Source organism: Solanum dulcamara, chromosome 11 (genome assembly GCF_947179165.1).
Source record: "Solanum dulcamara chromosome 11, daSolDulc1.2, whole genome shotgun sequence".
In the NCBI taxonomy this organism is placed as follows: domain Eukaryota; kingdom Viridiplantae; phylum Streptophyta; class Magnoliopsida; order Solanales; family Solanaceae; genus Solanum; species Solanum dulcamara.
The window spans coordinates 48849661-48874071 of record NC_077247.1 but is presented as its reverse complement, the minus strand read 5'-3'; the positions used below and the strand labels follow the sequence as shown (position 1 = coordinate 48874071).

At 34.7% G+C, this 24411-nt stretch overlaps 2 protein-coding genes and 1 long non-coding RNA gene across 5 annotated transcripts; all 3 read right to left on the bottom strand.

Moving 5' to 3' along the window:
* Positions 1 to 7574: 7574 nt before the first annotated feature.
* LOC129874559 (uncharacterized) lies at positions 7575 to 8519 on the bottom strand. The gene is made up of 3 exons (XR_008762926.1): positions 8439 to 8519; positions 7774 to 7843; positions 7575 to 7595 (listed from the first exon to the last, which is right to left on the bottom strand). It is a non-coding gene; the product is annotated as an uncharacterized LOC129874559 (long non-coding RNA).
* Positions 8520 to 11414: 2895 nt separating this feature from the next.
* On the bottom strand, positions 11415 to 15659 carry LOC129873027 (uncharacterized). Its single transcript, XM_055948017.1, has 6 exons — positions 14897 to 15659; positions 14686 to 14807; positions 14518 to 14612; positions 13474 to 14274; positions 13289 to 13395; positions 11415 to 11758 (listed from the first exon to the last, which is right to left on the bottom strand). The coding sequence occupies exons 1-3, from the start codon at positions 15549 to 15551 to the stop codon at positions 14586 to 14588; spliced, it is 804 nt and encodes a 267-aa protein (XP_055803992.1). The 5' UTR covers positions 15552 to 15659; the 3' UTR covers positions 11415 to 11758; positions 13289 to 13395; positions 13474 to 14274; positions 14518 to 14585.
* A 3377-nt stretch (positions 15660 to 19036) lies between these two features.
* On the bottom strand, positions 19037 to 23413 carry LOC129873026 (DNA mismatch repair protein MLH3-like). Of its 3 annotated transcripts, XM_055948013.1 has the most exons (12): positions 23225 to 23413; positions 22665 to 22766; positions 21954 to 22005; positions 21477 to 21846; positions 21342 to 21378; positions 20799 to 20846; positions 20087 to 20241; positions 19794 to 19851; positions 19608 to 19701; positions 19411 to 19526; positions 19283 to 19298; positions 19037 to 19156 (listed from the first exon to the last, which is right to left on the bottom strand). In XM_055948013.1, exons 4-12 carry the CDS (start codon positions 21639 to 21641, stop codon positions 19117 to 19119), a joined length of 729 nt encoding a protein of 242 aa, XP_055803988.1. In that variant the 5' UTR covers positions 21642 to 21846; positions 21954 to 22005; positions 22665 to 22766; positions 23225 to 23413; the 3' UTR covers positions 19037 to 19116. The 3 variants fall into 3 exon arrangements, with proteins under 3 accessions (XP_055803988.1, XP_055803990.1, XP_055803991.1); XM_055948015.1 differs by lacking the exon at positions 19283 to 19298 and having other exon boundaries at positions 19067 to 19156; positions 19349 to 19526; XM_055948016.1 differs by lacking the exons at positions 19037 to 19156; positions 19283 to 19298 and adding an exon at positions 19945 to 19999 and having other exon boundaries at positions 19440 to 19526.
* Between the last annotated feature and the right edge of the window lie 998 nt (positions 23414 to 24411).

Genomic DNA, 24411 nt, shown 5'->3' with positions numbered 1-24411 from the left:
GAATAATATATGGGAAACAAACCATCACCTATCTCAAATTCGAGCTTCAACAACTCTAAAGTGCAGGAGCTTTCCCTTTTCGGGTTCGTTCAGCTTGTTCTTGGTCTAAATACATAAATTATAACATAATTCCCCTCCTAGGCTAAACCCATGATCCTAACCCCCATTCTAGGGCTACTTTCCACCATTAGTTGCGGCCTCTTCCCAATGATCATCCATTGTAGATTATGGGTTCTAGGAATCAAATTACAAGTTTAGGGAGTAAATTACTTACCTTTGGCACAACTTGGGGTGGAAACCAGTAGAAAATCGCCCTAAGTCGCTTCTGGTCTGTTAAGAACGAAGTGAGAATGAAATAAACCGCTCTTGAATTTTTTCCGACTTAAGCCCCGTTCTGTCCTGCCACAGCAGAACCATCCTGCTCTGGCGTCCCTGCCTTGGCTGCACTAATCCTGCTCTGGCGGAATAGGCGGAGACAGAGAGCTCACAAAGAGTCTCAAAGTCTCCCTGACAAGCCTAATGTGTATAAGATTTTGTTACTCGTACTCAGTCAAATTATAGAATAGTTTATGATATCGTTCCACAGAGACTGGTTAATCTATGCTACAGATTTATATTATTTTAGTTACTATCTGAGAGAATCAAATTGATAAAAAGGTGATTTTTGATTCTAAACTTGTAAATCACATAAACAGAACTAAACACTTACACAGAATACACACTTTGGAAAGTTTTATATTTAAAAGTCTGAAATAGATGAATCCACTTGATCTCAGTTTTATATGTACTTTACTTAAGAATAATTACTTATTGTTAAATAATTATATTTGTCCACTAAGAGAAAATCAATTAATAACACTCCGTGAGGTTATGTAAATTAATTGATTTAAGACTAGTGATAAGTATAGCAAAATATTTTTCTTGTATAAATTGTGCTGAAAGATGTAAGGAGCTCTTGCGATTAGTCTTTAAATCAGTAAACTAGTTGAATTAGTCCCTTCGTGAGAATTAGGACTAAAGGAAGCAAGATTAAAAATTTGGAATAATAGATAACTAGAAGTTACTCTCACCCCACTATGTTACTCATTAGATATTATACATTAATTTTGCTTCGTGAGAATTACAAAATTAATTTAGGTACAAGATAGATAGATGTGATCGTAATGGCTAACTAACTAACATTCTAACACATTATAGAAATTTAAAAGGTTTCAGTCAAGCATGTAACAAAAACTGAGATTAATATTATAAACATATCAAGTTTCATCAACTATCCCAACAAAAAGATCTACTCCATGGAGGGATGTTTAAACTAAAGAGAATTTATGAAATATTTCTTAATTCTAAGGATAATAAGAGATACTGACAAGGAAACTACAACAACTTTTAACAGAGAGAGCTGTTTTTGCTTTTTTGTAGTATGTCGGCCTCTTCTTCCCCACCTCTCTTAATGCCAAAGTTGCATCCTTTTTATAAAAAAAACATGGCTCATTGAATGCTTACATGTCGAAGACTTGGAGTCTCGTTGTATCAAAGGATAGGTGTTTAGGTACGTCAAATGAAAGAGCTTTTGATGCGTCGAAGAATAATTGCCTGCTTCCATCTTGCTATTCCATTTTAGTGCTTAGTTGAAAATTCCTCTGATGTGTCACACCGGGATTCTGTCCATTGAGCATTCTCTTCTTTTGTTGCTTCCTTTAGTCATCATCTAGTAATTTTTTTTTTTGTAATTTTCTTTCCTTCTGCATAATAAGTTATAAATATAGAAGACTTGAAAAATAATTTAAGTATTTCATTTAAAATAATATATTAAGTAGTATATAATAGGTGAATATTTTATACTCATCACTCCCTTTTCACAACATACCCTCTCCCCAAAACGTCTTAAATCATACCCTTCACACCAAATCCAATTTCGGGAGTTTTATTTACCCAAATGTGATTCTGTAAAACTGTAAAGGCTCCATATCGTCTTAGCTATCAGTTAATTTAATTAGATTGCCGATTTGATCCCCCACCTATAGCAAGGTCATCCTAGACCTCACCTGACTCAGAATTCGTCCAAATCTGACCTATGCCTAAATTTTCCGAAGTTAGTTTTCTTGCCCAGATTCCTTCCCCATTGGCCTATACCTACAACCGGAACAGGTCGTTACACTTAGTGAAGTACTTCTTCCATCCATTTTAATTGTCCCTTTAACTTACAAAAAATGTCTCAAGATAATTTTCACTATACAAATTCATAATTTAAGTTGATAATTATTTTCAACTATATCCTTAACATTAAAAATAATAATTCTGAATAAGCGTGAAAAAGTTAGAGCGACAGAGGGGGGTAACAACTTTAAAAAATAGTAGAAAGGAAAACAAATTATAACTGTCATGTGGAAAATTCAAGATTAAATGCTAATTCTTTAATGTCCTTTTATTGCCACATAATACTCCCTCCGTCTAGTTTTACTTATCCACACTTTGCACTTCCTTTAGAAAAAAAATGGAGTGCATATGTTTTTATAATATCCATATTAATTAGTGTATGATCTCAATGAACTTGAGAAATGATTTGCAATGATTCGTAGTTAATATTAAAGGTAAAATAGAAAAAATAAATCATTTTTATCTTGATATACTAAAATGAACAATAAAAAATAAAAATCTAGTTTTAGTATAATAGATAAATAAAAAGTGAACAGAGAAACTATCAATGAACTACATCTCAAGTATCTAAATAGTTGAATCGATTATATGAGTCAATATTTTTTGCTCCATTAGGCTCTAAAATATTGTAGGTATTTTTGACATAAACTTTTGTCAATGTAGTTTAGGTATGTCTTGTTCATTATTAACACTTTTAGTTGCCATAATGTCACATTTATGGATAGGTGTATTTGGATGCGACAATATATATATAGGATATAAATCAAACCATATCAAGCAAAAAAAATTTACCTAGTGTTTTGTACAGGCATGCTACTGGTATATATTGTCTATCAAATACTATGATTTATCTCTATTTTTGCTATTGTCTAATCTTGTATGACCTTATATATTCTTCTTCGTAGTTGGAATTTTTATGACATTTCTTATGTGTATACGTTAAGCTTTAGAAGCGCAACACTTACTCTCATAAATCATCGTAGTTCTTATAATTGTTCGATAGAACTTACGTGTAATTATATATAGGTATCTTCTTCTCACATAAACCTTCCGTAATGTTGCTTATAAATTTTTAGTTATCTTGTTCTTCAATTCTATGTGTCACAATCTAGCAGTATTGATTGACATTAACTGACTACAATCGTACATGAAGACAGTATTAGGGTACATAGATGTAATTCTGTCGGTGTGGAAAACCTTCAATATGCCTTTCCAAACCATATACTACTATACTGGAAGTGTTACATTGTTAGTAGTGTAACTGTCACGATCCAAGCCTAGGGCCTAGACGTGACACGGCGAATGAGAAATCCGGAGGTACCTCACCCAAGCCTCTTAGCATTCATTTAGCCTTTCATTAGTAATGACAATAAATATCAAGTGGAAGAAAAAGGGGAAAGCGGGACTAAGGGAGAACATCATAAAATAAGAGTCATCATCAACCTTAGATCATCATACATTTATGTCCAAACATATCTCTACTAATAGACTTGGTGGGGGCTAAGACATGTCCCTATCTCACCCTCAAATAAACTAACAACGAAGTACCAAAATAGGTGCCTTAATGCCTCAACATAACATAAGCTAGAAAGGGGAGGAATATTGTCCCCGAAACAATGGGAACTCACCAAAAGTGGCCTTCAAACGATCCAACTAACCACGTGGAGGAGGAGGAACATCGGTCCCTACATGGTGATATCATGTAGGCAAAAGAGTATGTGTTAGTACTTTGAATGTACTAAATATGTGAGATATGCATGAACAAGAGAACATAATCAATATGCTATAAGATGCATGATCAATTATAATGAGCATGAGTATAGCATAAAAAGAAATCTTTAAACATAAGAAATTCTTAGTCAATGCATATCATAAAACTTCAAAGTAACACTTACTTCATGTCATATAACTTGTGAGATAGGACCTTTAACCTTATAAGAGATCATGGACATATGAAAGATATTAGTAGTCATAGTAAGAAATACCTTAAACATTGAGAGAAGGACCTTGTAACTTTGTGAGAGCGACCGTTAACCAATATAAACTATGTGAGCCATAGCATGGAGTCCAGTGTTTACCCATACATCGGAGGAAAGGAGGAGACTACTTGACAAGGTAGACTCCTATATGCCTAAGTGGATCCACTAAGCTACATGAAGGATCGAGCCTCAACTACGGGTGATCCTCTAAGGAATCAAGCCTCTACTACGGGTGATCCTTTATCCTATGGTGGCACGTAGTTATGAAACAATGAGATCTTTCTATGGGTCTCTTGCCTTTGCTATGGGGAGAGAATGCCTATCCCAAGGTCCACTCGGTGCTAGGTAAACTCTCAACGGAATAGACAAACCATAAAACATAAACTCAATCATCATGTGGGAGGGGCCATATCTACTACCCGTCCACTCTTCATAAGAACAAAATCATAGAATAGCTCCTTACCTTTGTCTCATGTGATGTGAGTGTAGACCTTTTATCATCACATAGCATTATTCATAAAACATCTTTAGGGCATTACTTGAACATTATAGAATCATCATTCACAAAACTTATTTGCAAAACGCGCCTTTAAACTCATTTGTAGACATTGTCAAACATTCATTTGGAGACAAGATTCATTTCAACTTTGCTTTATCATAAGAAACTAGGTGGGTTCATTTCATGAAGACCTTCAAATACATTTAAAGAATGCTTGTGTGCATGAGAGCGATATAAATGCATCAAATCAAACATATTAAAAACAACCACCATATATGCACTTTAAAACTACCTTTCAAACCTTCATATAAGAACCTTGATAAACCATCCATTTCATGTAAATAAGAATCAACATAAGTCAATATAGGCAAATAAACTTCAAATATTCAAGAATCTATATATTTGAAATCATAGTATGAAAACCCATAAAACTCATCACTTGATATTGAGAGTCAATATATATATATATATATATATATGAGTAAATAAACTTCAAATATACCATAATCTATGCATTTGGAACCATCATGTAAAAGCCCATAAGATTTCATCATTTAAAATTGAAATACTAAGTTAGGAAAACATTTGGGCTCCATGGGTGGAAGAACCCATGGATGAAAACTAACATACCTTAGAGAGGAACTTGAAGAAGAATTTGGAGAAGTCTTGATGTCAGATCTTCAATGGGAAACTTGAATCCTTGAGTTTGAGAGAAAATTTGTTGAAGATGATTTGAGAGAGAAGAAGATGAAGTTTAGGGTTTTGGGGAGGCAAAAGACTGCAAAAATGACCCCAAAACGCGTCCAAATTCGTCTATATATGTTCAGGGAATTGTCCAAGTTGCCCTTACTTGAAAATGGAAATTTTTGCTAAATTCTGAACTAACTGGGAGCAGGTCCGCGACACGAAAGTGTCCCCCTTCAGTTCATTTTTTTTCCAAAATTAAAATTTGAGCAAGATTGACCAAGTCCACGACGCGGACTTAGCCCGCACCCTTCTAGTTAAGAGGACATAAATTTTTACTCCAGACTCCAAATAATGAAATCTTGGTGGCGTTGGAAAGAAGATTCAAAGACCTTTAATTTGATGGGTCAGGTCTACCTAATTCATTATATACTAATAGATATGGTCGTTTGAAGTTGACCCTTATACGGACTCATACGAAAACATAGCCGATAGAAATTCTTTGGACTTGACTTGGTGTTAGAGATCCCTTATGACCCTAAAACACATATAATACACTTCAATTACTTAGGAATTGATCCTAACTCATATATACAACTAGAATTCATCGAGTTTGATCTTATACGCATATGAAGAATGGTTCGGGTCTAGGTGTAGAATTTTTTTTGGGGTGTTACAATAACAACAAATTACAAGGAAGTAGTGGACTGATAATAAAGTCATTCGCGCACTCAAGAATATAGTCTAGTGTTCAATGAGTGAGTTGAGAATCATAAGGTTTTAGATTGAAGTACAAGTGATCAAGTTAACAAACATTAAAGTAAAAGTAAGAACAATTGATGCTTACCAAAAAATAATGTGTATGTGATCAATTTTGTTCCATCTCGAATTGTTAGTCTATGTATATTTATTACGTGTTCCTGGTAAACATCCATTTTTTTTTGGTCTCAGATTGTTCTTTTCTGTTTGATTATTTTTTTACGTCAGAAAATTATATTGATAACATTTGACTTATTTTGCATTGATTTTGTAGATATCTTGAAAATGAGTGACGATGATAAGATATACATAATTGTTGAGTAAATATTTGAAAGCAAATTAATTTTAGATGCTTTATTTTCTTTAATCAGTGCTACGTATCAAGTGGGAAATTTCTTTGATGCATTAAGGTTGAAGAATTCGAAATATCTGATTGAGGATGGAGGGATTCTAACCATTCCACCCAACACATTGATTTACAACTTATGAATTTGCCGCGTCATCTGTTGCAACATACATATTGCTAACAAAATGAGCGCAATGAAAATTGATGAACGTCGGCGGTGATGACGATGGCAACAAAGATCAGGAAAAAAAAAGAGAGAAAAAGAAAGATGAGGGAGAGAGAAATCCGAAAAGAGAAAGAAGGAGAGAGAAAGAAAGATTAAAAAGATAATGAAGGAAAAAAATTCAAATTAAGGGAGGAAAAACTTTTCAAAAATTTTGAAATATTAATTTACACCTCAAAGTTTTTAATTACTCTAATCAAGTCTATTTTTCATTTAATTCTATTTAACCAAGTCAAAGTCAACAAAAGCAAAACCAAGACTTAAAAAGATAATTTTTGTTCAATCAAGTAACATCTGCACAATGGTGCTGAGCCGAGCAAGAAAGCTTTAATAGCTTGGGATAAACTATGCTATCCAAAGGTATGGGATGTAGAGCCAAGGCAGACCTCATGGATAATGCAAAAGATATTCAAAATGCACAAATATGTAGAGCAGGTGGGCATACGAGAAGATGAACAGTTAGGGGTGTACATATACCGGGTTGGTTCGGATTTGTTACAAACCAAACCAAACCATTTGTGTCGGGTTATTAAATCTATAAACCAAACCAAACCAATACAAGTCGGGTTTTTCAATATTAATTTTTCTCGGATTTTTCGGGTTTTTCGGGTTTTTCGGGTTTTTTTATAGACGGAGGCAAAACAAAGTTTTAACTTTATAATATAACTAAAATGTCAAATAGCCATAATGAACCCAAATGTTCACCACTTCTTCCAATTAACTTAATCACACATAAATAAAAACTAATATAGTTTCTTCCATAAAATTAAGCAACTACAGCTTTAGACAAAATGATATGTTAGATGTCACAAAAACAAAAATCCACCTTAGAGTTTGAGTATACTCTAAATCATCTAAACTATTACAACTGAAGTTGCTTCATCTCTCAATTAAACTCAATAAACATAATATTGGAAGCAATCTTCATATCTGGTTCTATTTTCTTATCTGCAAAATAAAAAGTTAAGTCAAATATAGCTCTAGAGGAGATATAAAGGTTTCCAAAGGTGCATCATGAATAAATGCCAGCCAATTCATAACTAAAAAAAAATGAGCTTTACAAAACAACTTTTTGTAGAAGAAGTCTTTAACTTTTGTAAAAGAATAGTGTAATCAATTAACATACCAATTCTCACACAGATGGTGCATCGTGAATGAAATTGGCTAATTAATTTTCAAAGGTGAGTCTCGATACTCTGCAAGAAAAATGAATAAATTAATAACAAAAATAAGAAAAAAAAAACAAATCTGTAACACTTTAATAACACATTAAGGTCTAAAGTACAAGGCAAACCGAAAATACTTATTAGTTAATTGATTGACTAGGTACAGGAATATATTGTAGACAGTGCAATATTTTGTCAAAGTTTCTCAAGTTTAAAAGGACCAACTTACGGGGAAAAAGCAATTTACTTACCAAAAACTGTATGATGCCTGCAGCATGTAGGAGCCTATTTAGTAATCTGCTGATTATTTGATGAATTTAGCTTCAGAATAATAACAAGGTTTGGTCATTGTGCAGAAAAACAAGAGTCTAATATCATGAAGTAGTGCCAGTATAGAACTATTTGCAGTAGCACTAAGGCAGTAGCAAAGTATGGAACTATCTGCAGTAGCACTAAGGCAATAGCAAAGTTATACCAGTATGGAACTATTTGTCTGCTTTCCTTATGATGCATCTATGTACAAGAGATGCAAATAAACTATGATTTGAATAAATCAATAAACCAATTAACAATGTACTAAGCAATGTCAAAGTTATAGAATAAACAATAAACCAATTAACAATACCTTCATCAACTTGCTCGATGTTCTGGACTTCTTCTAAACTGTCGTGAAAATTGTATTCTTTAGAAGGTGATCGTAGCCATTATTGAGACAATTTCTGTATATAATAAAAAAAAGGTTATAATTTGTAATAGATGTTTAAGATACAACTAAGAACTAACATAGATGAATGGAACTATTTCTAAGATATTACAACAGATAATAAGGCAGCACAACAAATAGAGTAACAGCACAATAACAACTTAGTATATAAGGAATGCTGCAGGTTTCATCATGCCAGATTTCAAACAAGGCATCACCAAGGCATCCAAACTTACAACAGACTATGACCAAACTACAGCAGACTATGACCAAACTACAGCAGGGTCAGAGATGCAGGGTGTTTTGCAACCTGAGGACCTACACCAAGGCATCCAAACTTTGCAGGATTACAGTATATATTATTTTGACAAGGCCCAAGAAGTTTCAGCTCAAACGGATAATTGGAGACGTTAGGCGAGCGACCTTGAAACAATCAGCTGTCTTAAGCCTAAAGAGAGAGAAATTTGCTATTTGGAACCTCAAACTTGGGTAAAAAGCCTTCAAATCTTGCAAGGCTAAAGAAAAGGATATATATGCAAACCTCATGAAGTTTCAACTCAAACGGGTAATTGGAGACGTTAGTCGAGCGACTTGGAAAAAACTAACTGGCTCTAAAGCACTATCTGAGGTCCTTTCTTTTTTACTAGATTGTGCAAGTCCTTTCTTGCTTGGGTTTGTTTGTTGTATTGTTGCAGGTTGCTGGAGTGATACATCAACATGCCTTAACAACAACTGCATAGAAGACATCACAGATACAACCACCAAATCAAACACCTCAACTAAGAGGACCTCACATGGCCATTTCTGGTTATCCTGTTTGGTTGGATGCTTGTATTTTGTTAATGGTCTATGTGTAGGCACAATAGCATCTAGGACACCTTGGAAAATAGAAGGCAATAATATGGAGACATCACCCTGCCATGCTAGGACTCCACCAATACATCAGCCCTCCACCCAGGACAACTTCCCTTTTGAAATACCTGCAGCAACAAACATGCACCACAAGCCCCCTACAGCTCCTTGCTTTTTTATTTGTTATGTGCAGGCACATATTTACTCTAAGAAGCTGACCAATTTTTCTTTGGAAGCAACAAGGAGCTGCATACATCAACATCTAGCACACAAGGAACAGTTATAGCAGCAAATAACAGTTTATAGCAGAAGAAACCTAACTTCAACATTGAATTTTAATTAGCAACTAACTATATTGATGTCAAACTTTAGCAACAATAATTGACTAACAAAACCCAAATCGAGAAAGCTGGGGACAACTATTAATAGAAACCAAAAGAACAGTCTCTGAAGCTCGACTTATCCGATCATTTCAGAAGTTGATCAAATATGTATCAACCCATATTATGTATACCATAGCATATGGAAATCCATGGATATCCACCATAACTCGCCTCCCCACCCTAACACAAGCGCCTCCAAACATTTGATGGCTTTAGGCCCCAATAAATAAGCGCCTCCAAAGAACCAAAAATCCTCCAAATTCAGTTCCCTCAAATATGAAAACATACAGAAGATGCATAAAAAAGGAAATGAATTCGACCGATTAAACGAAGAACCAAAAGAACTGAGCAGACAAAAGATGAAGGAGATATATACCTACATAAACATTCATAAAAGAGACAACAAGAGGAACTGATTGTTGCTAATTTGAGAGGAAAGCAAAAGAGGGTCGGCGAATATTGTTGAGAGAGGGAAGAAAAATGGAAAGGAAGCTAGGGTTGTGAAAGAGGAGCATATGCTCTCCTCTTTATCTGATTGTTTTGGTCTTTTGGACCTTTGGGTCTTTTGAAAAGATTTTGGGCTTCATCTTCATTTTTTTGGGCCTGTTTTACATATTAATTAGTTGGGCTCAAGTCTAAATCTAGATAGAAAATCAGAAATTATGAAAGAAACTTAAAAATAATATTTATAAATTATATTTTAATAAATATTTTTATGTATAATATAATTTAAAAATAATATATCTATACTCGGGTCGGTTTGGGTTCGGTTTGACTTTTTTTAGTTAAAACCAAACCAACCCTATAATGGTCGGGTTTTTTTTCCGAACACCAAACCAAATCAAACCAAACCACTAGTCGGGTTTTTTTTCCGGTTTGGTTCGATTTGTCGGTTTGGTGCGGTTTATCGGTTTGCCCTGTACAGCCCTAGATGAACTCCAACAAATAGACCATTACTCAATCAAACACATGTACCAAATAATCAGATGTGACTTTCCTAGAGTTCAGCGGAGAAAACTAGTTTGTAATAACCATGGACGCTCCAAATGAATTTTCATCATGAGACTGACAATTTATAGTCGACTATTAACAAGGGATAAATTGCACAAATGGGGAGTACAAACTTCACTAGATTGTCCTTTATGCAACACCGAACTGTTTTAATGTAACTATACTGGCCAAATATAGAAAAGTGTGCTTAACTGGCTTGGCATAGATAGAAGACCACTAGTTTGGTGAGAGGAACTAATATGGGCAAGCAGGCATGCTAAGAGCAACAACCCACAGGCCGAACTATATAGGATGTCCTTAGCGGCGTATGTATATCATACATGGTTGGCAAGGAATGGGAGGATCTACCAACAAAAGCAACAACACTGGACAAGTATAGTAAGAAAAATTATCCAAGAAGTGCACAACAGGGGATCTACGAGGCCTCGACTTCGATCACATTTAGCTAAGTGAATTTCTATCCTAAAACGTAACAACCTAGTGGAAGAAGGATAACTTGTAGACTGAGATGCAGTATTGTGTTCGGGTCTGTCCAACAGTCTTATTATGTACATAACGTCCATTGGTATTAATAATATGTTTATTTTTACCAAAAAAAAACATCTACACAGTATGCAACATCCAAAATACTATATATTATAAAGCTAAATATATCATCAATATCCAAGTTAAATATGCATATCCAAAAATCCTAAAGAAAAGATTACGAAAACCTAAATATATAATATCAATATCCAAGTTATTCAATATGTAACTATTGATATAGCAAAGCAAAACATGTATATTTAATACATACATTTATTTGTTAAATCTGTATATAGATGTACCATGCTTCAAATCTAGATTATCCTTCAATGTGATGATAACAGACTGAATATCTTCAGCGCGAAATTATTGCCCGGTAGGTAGCAAGCAGAACCAAAATAGGTATGCTCATGAGTCATGCAGAGCACCCAAGTTGACAAGAGGGACAATAGTCGGTCGTCCATGAGCACACTAACAAATGAAAAGATATTGCAGTCATTACTAATATGGAATTCCTCTCTTAAACATACCATCTTAAACATACCATCAAATGCAGTTTCAACACAACTTTGTATCTGTTCCACTCTACCAATATTGGAGTTATTGTTCCGACACAAATGAAAACAAAGACATCAGGAATAACGAAAAAAATATCATTAATCACTTTTGGTTCTAGTTCCCTGTTCTTACACTTTTCTTATGTGGGGGTGAGTGGAGGCGAGAGAGCATCATGATAGCTCCAGATCCATAAATTAAATAATTACTTACTCTTGCAAGCCTTGTTATTCAGGGCTTCACTGGTCATTATTGATATACATCAGTATCAGTAAGTTGTGTATTGCAAATACATTATTCAGAGAACATAACACAACATTTAAGCAAGATTCGTGAGTAAGATTAGAGTTAAATGGAGGAGTAAAATATGAGAGCTAGTCAGCGTCAATGGACTAACCTGTTGAATAAATTCTAACAGATCCACATCAGTTAGATTAACTCCCAAAATACACGAAGCAACAGATCCACATTATTTAGATTAACTACCAAAATATACAGAACATGAATTATAAAGAAAACAATCATTTTCTTATGAAACACATGCAAGAGAATCTTATTAGCTAGTGGAGTATTTCCTAAAACAAGAATGGTGTCATGAATGGTTTTCCAAATTAAGTTGGAAGCTATTCAAGCTTCAAGGCCTTATAATTCAAAAAGAGAGAATCTCTAGCATTGTCTTGTTACTAATGAATGGTATTAGAACAAAAAAGCTCTTACCTTAGAAGTTACAATTCGTAATTCACTTTCTATAATTAACCCAATTAAAACATAAAATGAACCTTAAGAGACAATGCGCACAAATGGCACTTGAAAGGCTTAAACCCTCAAAAATCCTTCTTGCTTTCAACAAGATGGAGCACAGAACTGATAACTGTGCTATTGATACCTCAGAATGGAATAACTAACCTGAGAAGAAGTGCCTGTCATGCTTTTTTTTTCCACATTTAGACAGGCATATATCCTTCAGAGGAAGGAATATGAATGTTGAAGAGAATAAACTATTAAGTGTAGTAAAAGGTTTAAGAATATAGGTGAGCAATCTCCCCCAGCCTTTGTGTATTTATACTACTCAGCGTAGCTTTATTCCCAATTCTTATTTCCTAATAGATAACATGACTTCTTAAATCTATTAACAACTACAATCAATACAATAATACTAAAGACTGATTTGCAAATGGTTTACATGTACTTAAACCATTTGAATGAATAATATGACAGAGACAAGTATTAGAGAATGTCACCGCAAGAAGTGTGACAGATGCTGGTTGCTTGATAATCAGATTTAAGTTCCTGCTTTAACCAAAACATACAACTTCATGCTCAGCTTTAGGTTCAACTTTAATGAATGTTGCAAAATTTAGTGCAATGGATTCTGGTAAATGGCAATTTTATTAAGTTCCACAGACTGGTTGTGTAATGAAAGGCTAAACAAAGATAGTAACTTACCTGGTAAATGATCTTGAAGCTTGTGAATGAATGTTGCAGATCCAACCCCAGTTTTGAATTTGGTCAGCATAGTTGTGTAGTAATTGGTAACCAATTTCAGGCATGACCTGCAAAAGCATAGTCAAAGACTCAAAATCAATGTTACCTATTATAAAGAGCCCAACAAGACTCAAATTCAATGTTACCTATTACCAAAACCAACGCACCAATTCTTGCTCGGAATCAAGATAGGTTGTTGTCCTCATTTGTCCAGATAGGACCACATAATTCAATAAGTTACATACTCCAAGTACTTGTGGGATTTTACTGGGTATGTTGTTGTTGTTACCGAAGCCAAGTTGAAATAACAAGTCAATGAGTTTTTAGATAATCATTACCTTCTCACGCAATTCTTCCAAACAAATTCGCTCATATGCAGCATGTTGTAGAACATTAAAATTAGCGTAATGTCCAATGAAGATAAATGCTAGAATCAAACAAAAGATCATTATCATTGACTATATAATGCAGATAACTGAGTGCTACATAATTATGCGGAAATTACTTTTTCTTACGCGGCCAACAAATATTATACTATTTATGCAGAAGTTTATGCTGATTTAAATTTACTAATTAGTCCAACCAAACCATCCCTAAGAGAAACATTTTTTTAAAATAAATGCATTATAAGGAATTCATGAGAAACCAAGAATGGCCATAATGGACTATGCAGAGGCCAGAATAGTCCTGATCAATTATAGCAAGTGTTGTGCCCTCCACAATCGGAATAAACTTCTTATCAACCTGTTGCAGAACCTTTGGCAACCTCCAGGTAGTTTTTATCAATGGTATCAGGAACCAGTGAATCACCAACAAAATGCAAGACGCAAGAAGTGACATTGAGTATAATATCCTGATCCTTAAGATGCTCAACTGTGATCTCTGGACGGAAGTCCCTCCATTATGTCCCAGAATTAAGAAACTTTGAGTTTTTGTTGGTGCAAATTCTGAAATTTTAAATAAAAATATGTCAGGCATAACAATTCTATTACAAGATGGAATCTGAAAGAGACTATGTGGCCTTGGAAGCTTAGAAAGAGACATGGTAATCTCTAATGCTTTCATGATTAATAAGAATGCAGTCTAAGATAATCTTGAAAAGTGGGTGAAAGAAATGAAGCTAATTAACTGAAACATGCACTAGAAAAATTCAGCTTTCAGGTTAGGAACAAATGGCAGGAATGGTTTACCTTCTTTTGACTCCCCATTGCGTGTACTTGTGCACTCCCCTTTAGCTTGTAATTTGTTATTCCAGATGTTAACTAGTTTCATTTTCACACTTGGCCTGAAGAGAGAAACATCAGGTCGTGTGAGTTACTAACATATTTGATTGAGATAATATCAGAAAGAGACCTAACCCTTCCAAGAAAGTTGATAACATGACCTTTCATCAGAGAATACAACGTCACCACAACTTGGGGTGGAAGGTCCGAGCAGATAGCTTCTGCAGAATGCTGCAGTCTCCTTACAACTCTAGTTTCTGCACGATGGAAAAGAACATTAATTAGTTGCACACATTTTCTTTCATCATAGATTATTAATACAAACAAGCACTCAAGGACAAATTACCTGGCATGAGTGGCACATCATGAACAGTCTTAATATTGTTATTTCCTGCTTCCGTTCTTGAAGACTCCCCCGTGGCAAAGAACTTCTTATTGCCTTGGTAAAATGGAGGAGCTGAATGACTGGTTCTACTCTTCTTCTTCCTTATAAGCTCATCTGTTTTACCTCGATTTCCAGCATCAATACATTTACCCGAGTTCCCATCCACCCTAGAGGAGAGCATAGCTCGTGGTGTCATATAATTATTAAGATTTTCTTCACCATAAGAATATAAATGTGACAAATCATCTCCGTCATAATAGAATTCAGAAGAACCAGAACTATAAACGTCCCACGCATCAAGTGCCCCTATACTGCCCATATCCTCTTTAGAACAAGCATAAAAATCAAGATCAAACTTTGCAGGATTTGGGATCAAGCAGTCCTCTTTTCCCATATTTATGGCAGGAACCAAGAGATTATGTTCCATGTTTCCAAAAGTATACGTGACACCAACTTCATGTTTAACAGAAGTTTCAATCCCACTTTCAGCAATGTAAGGATTAACATCTTTAAACCTGGTCTCAAGCAAAGAATCCGGTGGCAGAGGAGACGGTTCATGACTAAAAGATGGTAGGCCAGAACCATAATTTTCAGCTGTCTGTTTAAAGAAGTCCATAAGATGATCGTATTCATATAGAATGTCTTTGGTTAATGAAGACTTTTCTGAATCTCCTGACAGAAATTTTGACCTCTGCAATGCCTTGCTCTGAGTTTGCACCTGGAGAACTTCTTAAAATATATTTCTTTCCCTCTAGGAGACCTATGATTTAAGACCTGATTAACATCATCAGCTACTTCAAATTCAACACTATAATCATCTTCAAGGCGATTTTGTTTACGTCTGTATTTACTTTTTTCAAACTTAAATATCTTCATCACTATCAAAAGATGATCCATCATGTATCAGGCTTCTATGCAAAGAACGGCTCCGAATAAATGGTTTCCTTCTCTCATGCATCATATTTGAACTGCTATCAAGTTCAAGAGACTCCCTAAATGAGGCATCCTCTGTTGATCTGCCAGCTACAATTGTTTAAGACTCCTCCCATCCGGAACCTAACAGGCAGTCTGTTTTATAACTGGAGCTAGCTGAAGCACTGAATTTGTTATCCAGGAAATCATCCTCTGTAGGTAAAAACTTAGATGAAAGGGGGTGCATGGAGTTTCTGGATTTCCAGTTCACACCAACTGTGAAATGAGCAAGAGAACAATCAATTGACCGACTTGAAATTTCGATCTGACAGAGGAATCTGGACTCAGGATCATGCTTTTCAGGAGAACTTCCCCACAGAATATTCTGTGCAGATCGAATCTCTCTCCTGACAGTGCACCCTCCAGTCAGTTTCTTTGGCTACGGGGAAGGAAGTTCAAGTGTCTCTTTGCAACTCAGGGCCCTGCAACTCTTTTTCCTGATCTCATAATTCACAGGTATATCTGAAAAGAGAAGCAGGGAATGGGATAGCAATAGATGAGGAGAATACTACAACAACTATATTCTTATCTAGGTTTTCCAAAAGTAGCTTAAGAGAAAAGAAAGTGACAGAACTACACAATGGCATAATACCGAAATGCTTTGCACCATCTGATGTATTAACTCTCTCTTCCACAAGAAAGTATTTTATTGTAAATGAAGCATCAGGAACGGGATGTACATGAACATCTTACAATAAAGGCAAAAACAAAATGTAAGCATCAATATTTTGTGTTGTGTACAGCCATACCACTTTTCCCAATTACAAGTAAAACCACAAAATAATAAATAAAAAAACATCTATAAAAAGATACTAATGAACGCAAACAGTCAAACAGCCTATCAGTTGAGTAATGCATCCAATCCCATTCCAAGTTATGAACATCATAGTTGTCAGGCAAAATAAATTATGTACAGCAGCATCAATACAATAAAAAAGATGATGTCAGTCCAACATTTTGCAAAAAGATTACCATATCTTTTCCCCATCAGCACCAGTCCATCTTATGAGACACCAGATCCTTCAAAAGAAAGTACAACTTCAGGTGATGAAGTATAATAAAATTGAGCAGAACTTTCTGCACATCAAAATGCATTAGATCAGTGTCAAAGAAACTAATACTTACCATTGTCATCCACCTTAACATAGCAGGTCCCAATGCCTACAGCAACAGATACCTGGCGGAAAGTGGAAACTAATTTAAGTTCAAACTAGGAGTACACAATTTACAAGAATAACAAACATACAAGGAAGTAAATCTCATGGAAAAAAGAAATAAGAGTTGTGTCATAAGAATATTCATTTGGAGAGAACAATTTATGATACTAGAATGGAGTATCATACTAAGAGGAGAAAAACATAGCATCAATTTTCATATAAAGTAAATGCCCTCATCATCAGAAGTAGCAAACAAAGGAACGTAAGAATTCATTAAAGAGCCTCACCGGTCACTGCTGTTTGTGAGGAGGGATTATATCTTGGAGGAAAAGGATGGGAGGAAGATATAGCTAAGCACAAAGTTGTTAATTCTTGACATCATATGTATTGACAAGGTAACCGTGAACAATGATGAGCTAAACTCAAGTACAGAATGTATTTGATAAAGGTCACTGATCTAAAAGGCAAATTAGATGTTATGAGAAAAGAGCCACTAAACCCCAAAAGAGACCAGTGCTATTATACAAGGCAACGGAGGATAGTTCAGCACGTGCTGTGAAGAATGGTTCAACACCTGATTCTAATACACCTACTGGCAAAAGCAACAACAAAGGTAACGTAGCCATTCAAGAATATGATAGTGATGAGAACTACTGGCTCCCATACGACGATTGATTGTAATACATTCTCACCCATCAAACAAAGCAGCAGTTTCATACTCATGCTCAAGTTTTTTACATGTTAATCAGCTGTAGTCTCATTTTTGTCATGTTCTTGTAATCCTCTAAATCGTTTCTGCATTATTTGGGAACACACAATTAACATGAATTATATTTTTTCCATTCTTTTTGATAGATCGCCAGAGTTTGACTTGGGAGAAAGTTGAATATGTGGCTAAAACCCTTAGCTCTCTTGAAATGTTTATTGTTAGTGTTTAATGAGAAAAATTCAAGATTTAAAATCTTATGAAGTCAACTTCTAAGGTTCTAATTAATGAATTTTTACATGTAAATTTGTACTCTGTGTTGGATAAACTGGATTCAGGTAAACTTGATGTTGTAACTCCAAATCCGTCAGGTCAGGAATGATTGGGTAAGCAAAAATCAGGAGACTAAGTTCAAACTGGATGAATTGTCAGTCTTAGAAGCAGCAAACACATTGTAATAAGAATACAACACTACAAGCAGTAAAACAATATGTATGAATTGTTCTTGTTAACATTGGCCTATTTGGTTTTGCAACCAAAAGAAGCTAGAAACATGGTTTTGCATTGTTTTCCCATAACAACCGAAATATTATTTTGCTCAACCAATGGCAGAGCCATGATTTTTCATTAAGGGAGTTCAAAATCTAAAGAAGAAGACACACTAACTAGTCGAAGATGGTTCGACATCTACTATATATATATAAAAAATTAATTTAACCACGTATAAATCGTATAATTTTCCGTCGAAGGGGGTTCGGACCCCCTGACCATAAGGTGGCTCCGCCCCAGTCTCCGGAAACAGTTGTGACACAAGGGCCTTGTTGGTCAGGTGGTCCTTTTTAATACTTTGAATTCCAAAACGATTAGTAATAAATGATGATGTTTAGAAAGTTTTAACTTATTTCACCCACATTAAAGTTTCAAAAAATGATTAGGTGTTTTGAAATATTTTTTCGATTTGCCATCTCGGCTCTTCTTGCCCTTATCCCATGCTGGGTAAAGGGAGAGCCCTCCAACTCAAGCACGAAATCAGTTGTCACAGAATGGGATTAGGATTTGCAGGTGCGGAGAGAGCTCTTAATTCCATAACCTAAACCAATTCTCACACAAAAAAGCCCTAACACAAACTCAATTCTACAAAAATAAATCCAAAGACTCACACTCGTTTCTCAACCCCAAAACAATTAAATAATAAATACCAACAAAAAATCTCACCTTAAATTCCACAGAGGTCATTGAAGGCTCCAAAGTCAAATCATATAAAGATCTTGGGCAGTTTAGGTTCAACAAAACAATGGATATATCTGAGATCGACTTCGCTACTCACTGCTATGTTATTAAGTAATTTATGTATTGGTCCTTTGGAAGCAAATCTTGAGTTGATATCTGCATTACGAAGGTCAAGAAAAACAAAAACACCATAAAAGACAAGCATCCGATATAGTAAATGATAACCAAAGTTTAGTTTTCTGTTTTCTTTGTTCGGGAAAATATCTTGAAATAAGTGGATACAGAAATATTGAAGGACCTGCAAATTAAACAGTGGTTATTAGAGAAACAAAGGGAAGAAATGATAACTTATCACAACTCCTATCCATCAATTTGGTCATGTATACTGTTCACTGTGTAAACATCAAAACCTGAGATGTATCCTGAGAGTTTGAATGAGCCATCACTTGCATTCAGTTTGTTAAGGGAACTCAGATGAATCCCAAACCCAGCGGACAATAGCGGCAACGAAGAAGGAGTAGCACGTCTGCAAAGCCATGAAAATGAACAAAATCTTAAGAAACCAGACAGGAAATATCCTTAATTATCTGGAATAACAAAGATGGACCTGTCAATATCAACAAAATTGTATGAGACATTGGAATGCACAAGGGTGATTCTTAGCAGATACTCTTTCATAGAATGCAGGACTCTCTTTGGGCCTCCGGATTGAATATGCAAACCAAAAGATCAATCAAGACAGAGTACAACTTTAGAAGTATATTTGTTTGAATTGTGAGAAAACAAGAAGTACTTGGAGTGCATGTGCTTCCTTTGAACTGGTTGGTTGTAAAATACATCACGAACAATGACTGCAAAAAGAAAAATCCCAACAAATTTCCTTATTAGGAAACAGCAGTCAACCCTTGTATCAGGTAGGCTTATACAGGCTTATACAGAATTACCTGTTTTACCAACATCTTGTCTACAATCATCAATTCCAAGGTGCAAACACTTGCACTGTAAAAAATGGCAAGAATAAAGACCAACTTAGTAGATTTATACCTATCCTAATGGATACTACCAACTAAAACTCAAAAACCTTACCTTAAAAACCTTACAATATCCATTTGGCCTCCCGTGAGTTTTAGTAACAATTTCCAACAAAGAAATATCAGAAGTAGAGCTCAGAGCCTCTCCTTTAAGGCCAAAGCTAGCTGGGAAAGCATGCATATCATATGAATGGCAGTATTTTGATGTCGCTGGTGTAAAGCAAGCATTCGAAACCATAGTTGGTGGATGACCAGATGAAAAGGAAGCATAACAGAAGATGAAAGAAACAGAAACATATATTGTCTCCATAAGCTTGGCTATAAGTAACTAAGCACCTATGTATGTTCCAACTCAACTTCAACTAGAATAAATAATCAAAATAACTCAACATACAGTAGTGATCAACAAAAACTATATTTTTTGGACGCGGTACAGGAAAAGAAATTATCTTATTGCAAATGAAGCACCATGAATTCGATGTACATGAACAGTTTACAATATAAGCAAAACAAATGTAAGCATCAATATTTTGTATTGTGTACAGCCATACCAGTTTACCTAATAACAAGTAAAACCACAACTTAATAAAGATATTAATAAACACAAATGGTTAAGCAGCCTATTAGTTGAGTATTGCATGTAATCCTATAGACTACAACAACCATTCCAAGTTATGAACATCCTGGTTTTCAGGTAAAATAAATTATGTATAGCAGCATCAAGACAAAAAAGATTATGTCAGTCCAACATTTTGCAAAATGATTACCATATCTTCCTCCCATCAACACTAGTCCATCTCGTGAGATACCAAATCCTTCAAAAGAAAGTACAACTTCAGGCGATGAAGTAAAATAATAAATTGAGCACGTGTGCAAATCAGGTCATCCTCACTGCATGCAAATGAACAAAATATAAGAAGCCAGAAAGGAAATATCCCAAGTTAGCGGGTATAACAGAAACGGACCTTTCAATATCAACAATTTTGAAGGAGACACTGGGATGCACAAGGGCGATTCTTAGCAAAGACTCTTTCAAAGAACACGAGACCCTCTTTGGGCTTCCAGATTATATATACAAACCAAAAGATCAAACAGGACATAGTACAGATTTAGAAGTAAAGTATGTAAATCAATATTTTTCATTTGTTTGAATTGTGAGGAAACTAGAAGTACTTGGAATGCATTTGCTTCCTTTGAACTGGTGGGTTGTAAAATACATCACGAACAATGAACACAAAAAGAAAAATCCCAACAAATTTCCTTACTAGCAAACAACAGTCAATTCATGTGTCATGTGTTTACAGAATTACCTGTTGTACCAACTCCAAGGCACAAACACTTGCCGTCCTGTAAACATTGGCAAGAACAAAGACCAAGTCAGTAGTTTTATATTTATCCTAATGGGTACTACCAACTGAATCTCAAAAGAACTTTTCCTTCAAAACCTTACAAAATTCATTTGGCCTCCAGTGAGTTTTAGTAACAATTTCCAATAAAGAAACGTCAGAAATATAGCTCAGAGCCTCTCCTTTGAAGCCAAAGCTTGCTGGGAAAGCATGCATATCATCTGAATGGCCGTATTTTGATGTCGCTGGTGTAAAAGGAAGCATACGACACCATAGTTAGAATGGCCAGACAAAAAGGAAACATAACAGAAGATGAAAGAAAGAGGCGCATATATTGTCTCCATAAACTAGGCTAAAAGTCCTATGCGCCAATGTGTATGTTCCAGCTCAACTTGAGTACAACACTTTGCAAAAAGATTAGCGCATATTTCTCCTATCAGCACCAGTCCATATCGTGAAACACCAGATCCTTCAAAAGAAAGTATAACTTCATATGATGAAGTAAAATAATAAATTGAGCAGAACTTTCTGCACATCAAAATGCAGTAGATCAATGTCAAAAAAACTAATACTTACCCATGTCCTCCACCTTAACATAGCAGGTCCCACTGCCTATAGAAACATATACCTGGTGGAAACTGGGTTAAGTTCAAACTAGGAGTACACTAATTATAAGATAACAAACATAAGAACAGTCCTATAAGGAAGTAAATCTCATGGAAAAAAGAAATAGAGTTGCGATATAAGAATATTCATTTGGAAAAAAATTACTTATGATACTAGAATGGAGCATCATACTAAGAGGAGAAAAGGCATATCAATTTTCATAAAAAGTGCCCTCGTCATCAGTAGCAGCAAACAAAGGAACATAAAATTCATTGAAGAGCCTCACCAATCACTGTCTTTTGTGCAACTAGTCTAAGCGATTAAAATTGCATAAAAGCACGACTTGCCATATTCTCAGCAGCCCACCTCTATTGATCCTCAAAACATTAACAAAATCAGAAATAAAAATTTAATTTAATTCCCCATTCTCTTACATGGCACAATTTTCAACTTTTAAGAAACAATAAAAATCAAAAAGTTTAGACCATGTAAAAGAAACTAACCAATGAGGGTGTTTACGAAAGTTTGTCTAATTGAGTGTCTTCATTCATATACTACAAATCACAACTTCTTTTAATTAGACTACTTAATTTTTTTAGAGTTGTGCAAGTGGGGCCTTCCATTCCATACCTAGTAAAGTCATAGAGAATATTGAAACTTTGAGAGGGTAAATTAGTACACCTTGGTGGCACCAGCATCGAGACTGCGAAATCTTAGAAGATAAAGCCTGACTGAATTGAACTCCAAATAGCCTCAGGCATTCGCTTAATGCTCGCCATCTCCCTGAAACAAGTAAAAACAAATTCTTGAACATCCTTAACATAGAACACAATATTTTTTTTAAAAGACTTCATGAATTTCCTTGATATGTTCCATGACAATAAATATGTAACTTCTAAAAGCCAACAAGTTCTTGAATTCCAAGAAAATCTTACAATATCAAGTTCTGGAATTTTCCTTCTTTCTTTTTTAATGGATGGAAGAATACCAAGATAATGAGAAGAGCAGTAGTATTACTTGACCAGATAGAACGGCGGGAAAATTGATTTAGGGTTTAGGGTTTTGATCGGACAACATAATTCTTGAACATCCTTAACATATTCTTTTAAGAATACCAATGTAGTAATATTCTTAATGCATTTAAGAATACCAATCGCTTAATATTCTTGATTTTTTTCTTAATAAGATTTCATAAATTTCCTTTATTCGTGCCAAGATAATGGGAAGAACAGTAGCATTACTTGTGCAGATTCATCGCCGGGAAAATTGATTTAGGATTTTGATCGGACATCGTCACCGGAACAGTTAAGATCAACAATCTGGTGGCGTACTCTAAGATGCACCGGTAGCGCATATGATAAGCGGGCTTCCGTATTATGATGGTAGAAAGTTCCAAAATGCGCAAGTGGTGTCTCTTTTATAGTTTTTGAACTCTAACAATACACGGCTTGCGGAGAAAAAGAAAAACTAGTTAATACAAAATATATTATTTTTTATAAATTTTTATTCTAGTACTTATTTATTAGAACAAAAAGAGTTTATTCCATTGATAATGTGAAATTTCTTATCATTATATATAACTTAAATTATTTAATTTATGCAATTTTCATAGTTTGATTCAGAATATGAAATTTTAATCCTATTTTATAAGTCCATAAATAAATATTTTATACATATTAAATAAATATATATCTAATCCAAAATAACTGTATTTCAAATTCGTAGTTGAACTGTACATTTATCTCTTTTGACCGTAATCTACATTTAAAATATTTAATATTATTTTATTTAACTTAAACTAGTGAAATAGTTAGCACTTTTTTTTTGTATACTTTGAGTATTTCAATCATTACGTAGTATATATATAAAAAACAATTAGTTTCTGGAGCACTGAATTTGTTATCGATGAAATCATCCTCTATAGGTAAAACATTAGATGAAAGGGGTTGCGCAGAGTTTCTGGATTTCCAATTGACTGTGCAATGAGCAAGAGAGCCATCAATTTTCCGACTTGAACTTTCGATCTGACAGAGGAATCTGGACTCGGCATCATGTTCTTCAGAAGCACTTCCCCATAGAATATTTTGTGAAGATCAAGTCTCTCTCCTGACAGTGCACTCTCCACTTAGTTTTCTTGGGCTTTGTAACTCTGGGCTCTATACCTCTTTCGATAATTAATTATGAAATCTATCACCATTGACAATTTTTTATTTCCTTTTCGATTTCATGAATATTAACTATTGCACTCTCATCTCAATTCTTGTTAATCTTTTATTTCTAATCAGTCATATCAAATATCTTTTTTATATTCGAAAAAATGTCAAAAATGCTCTTAATTGTGCAAAAATTGAACAAAAATACTCTCAATTAATAGTTAAATCTAGAAATGTCGTTGTCGTTAGTAATTTGATCCAAAAATGCTTTTACT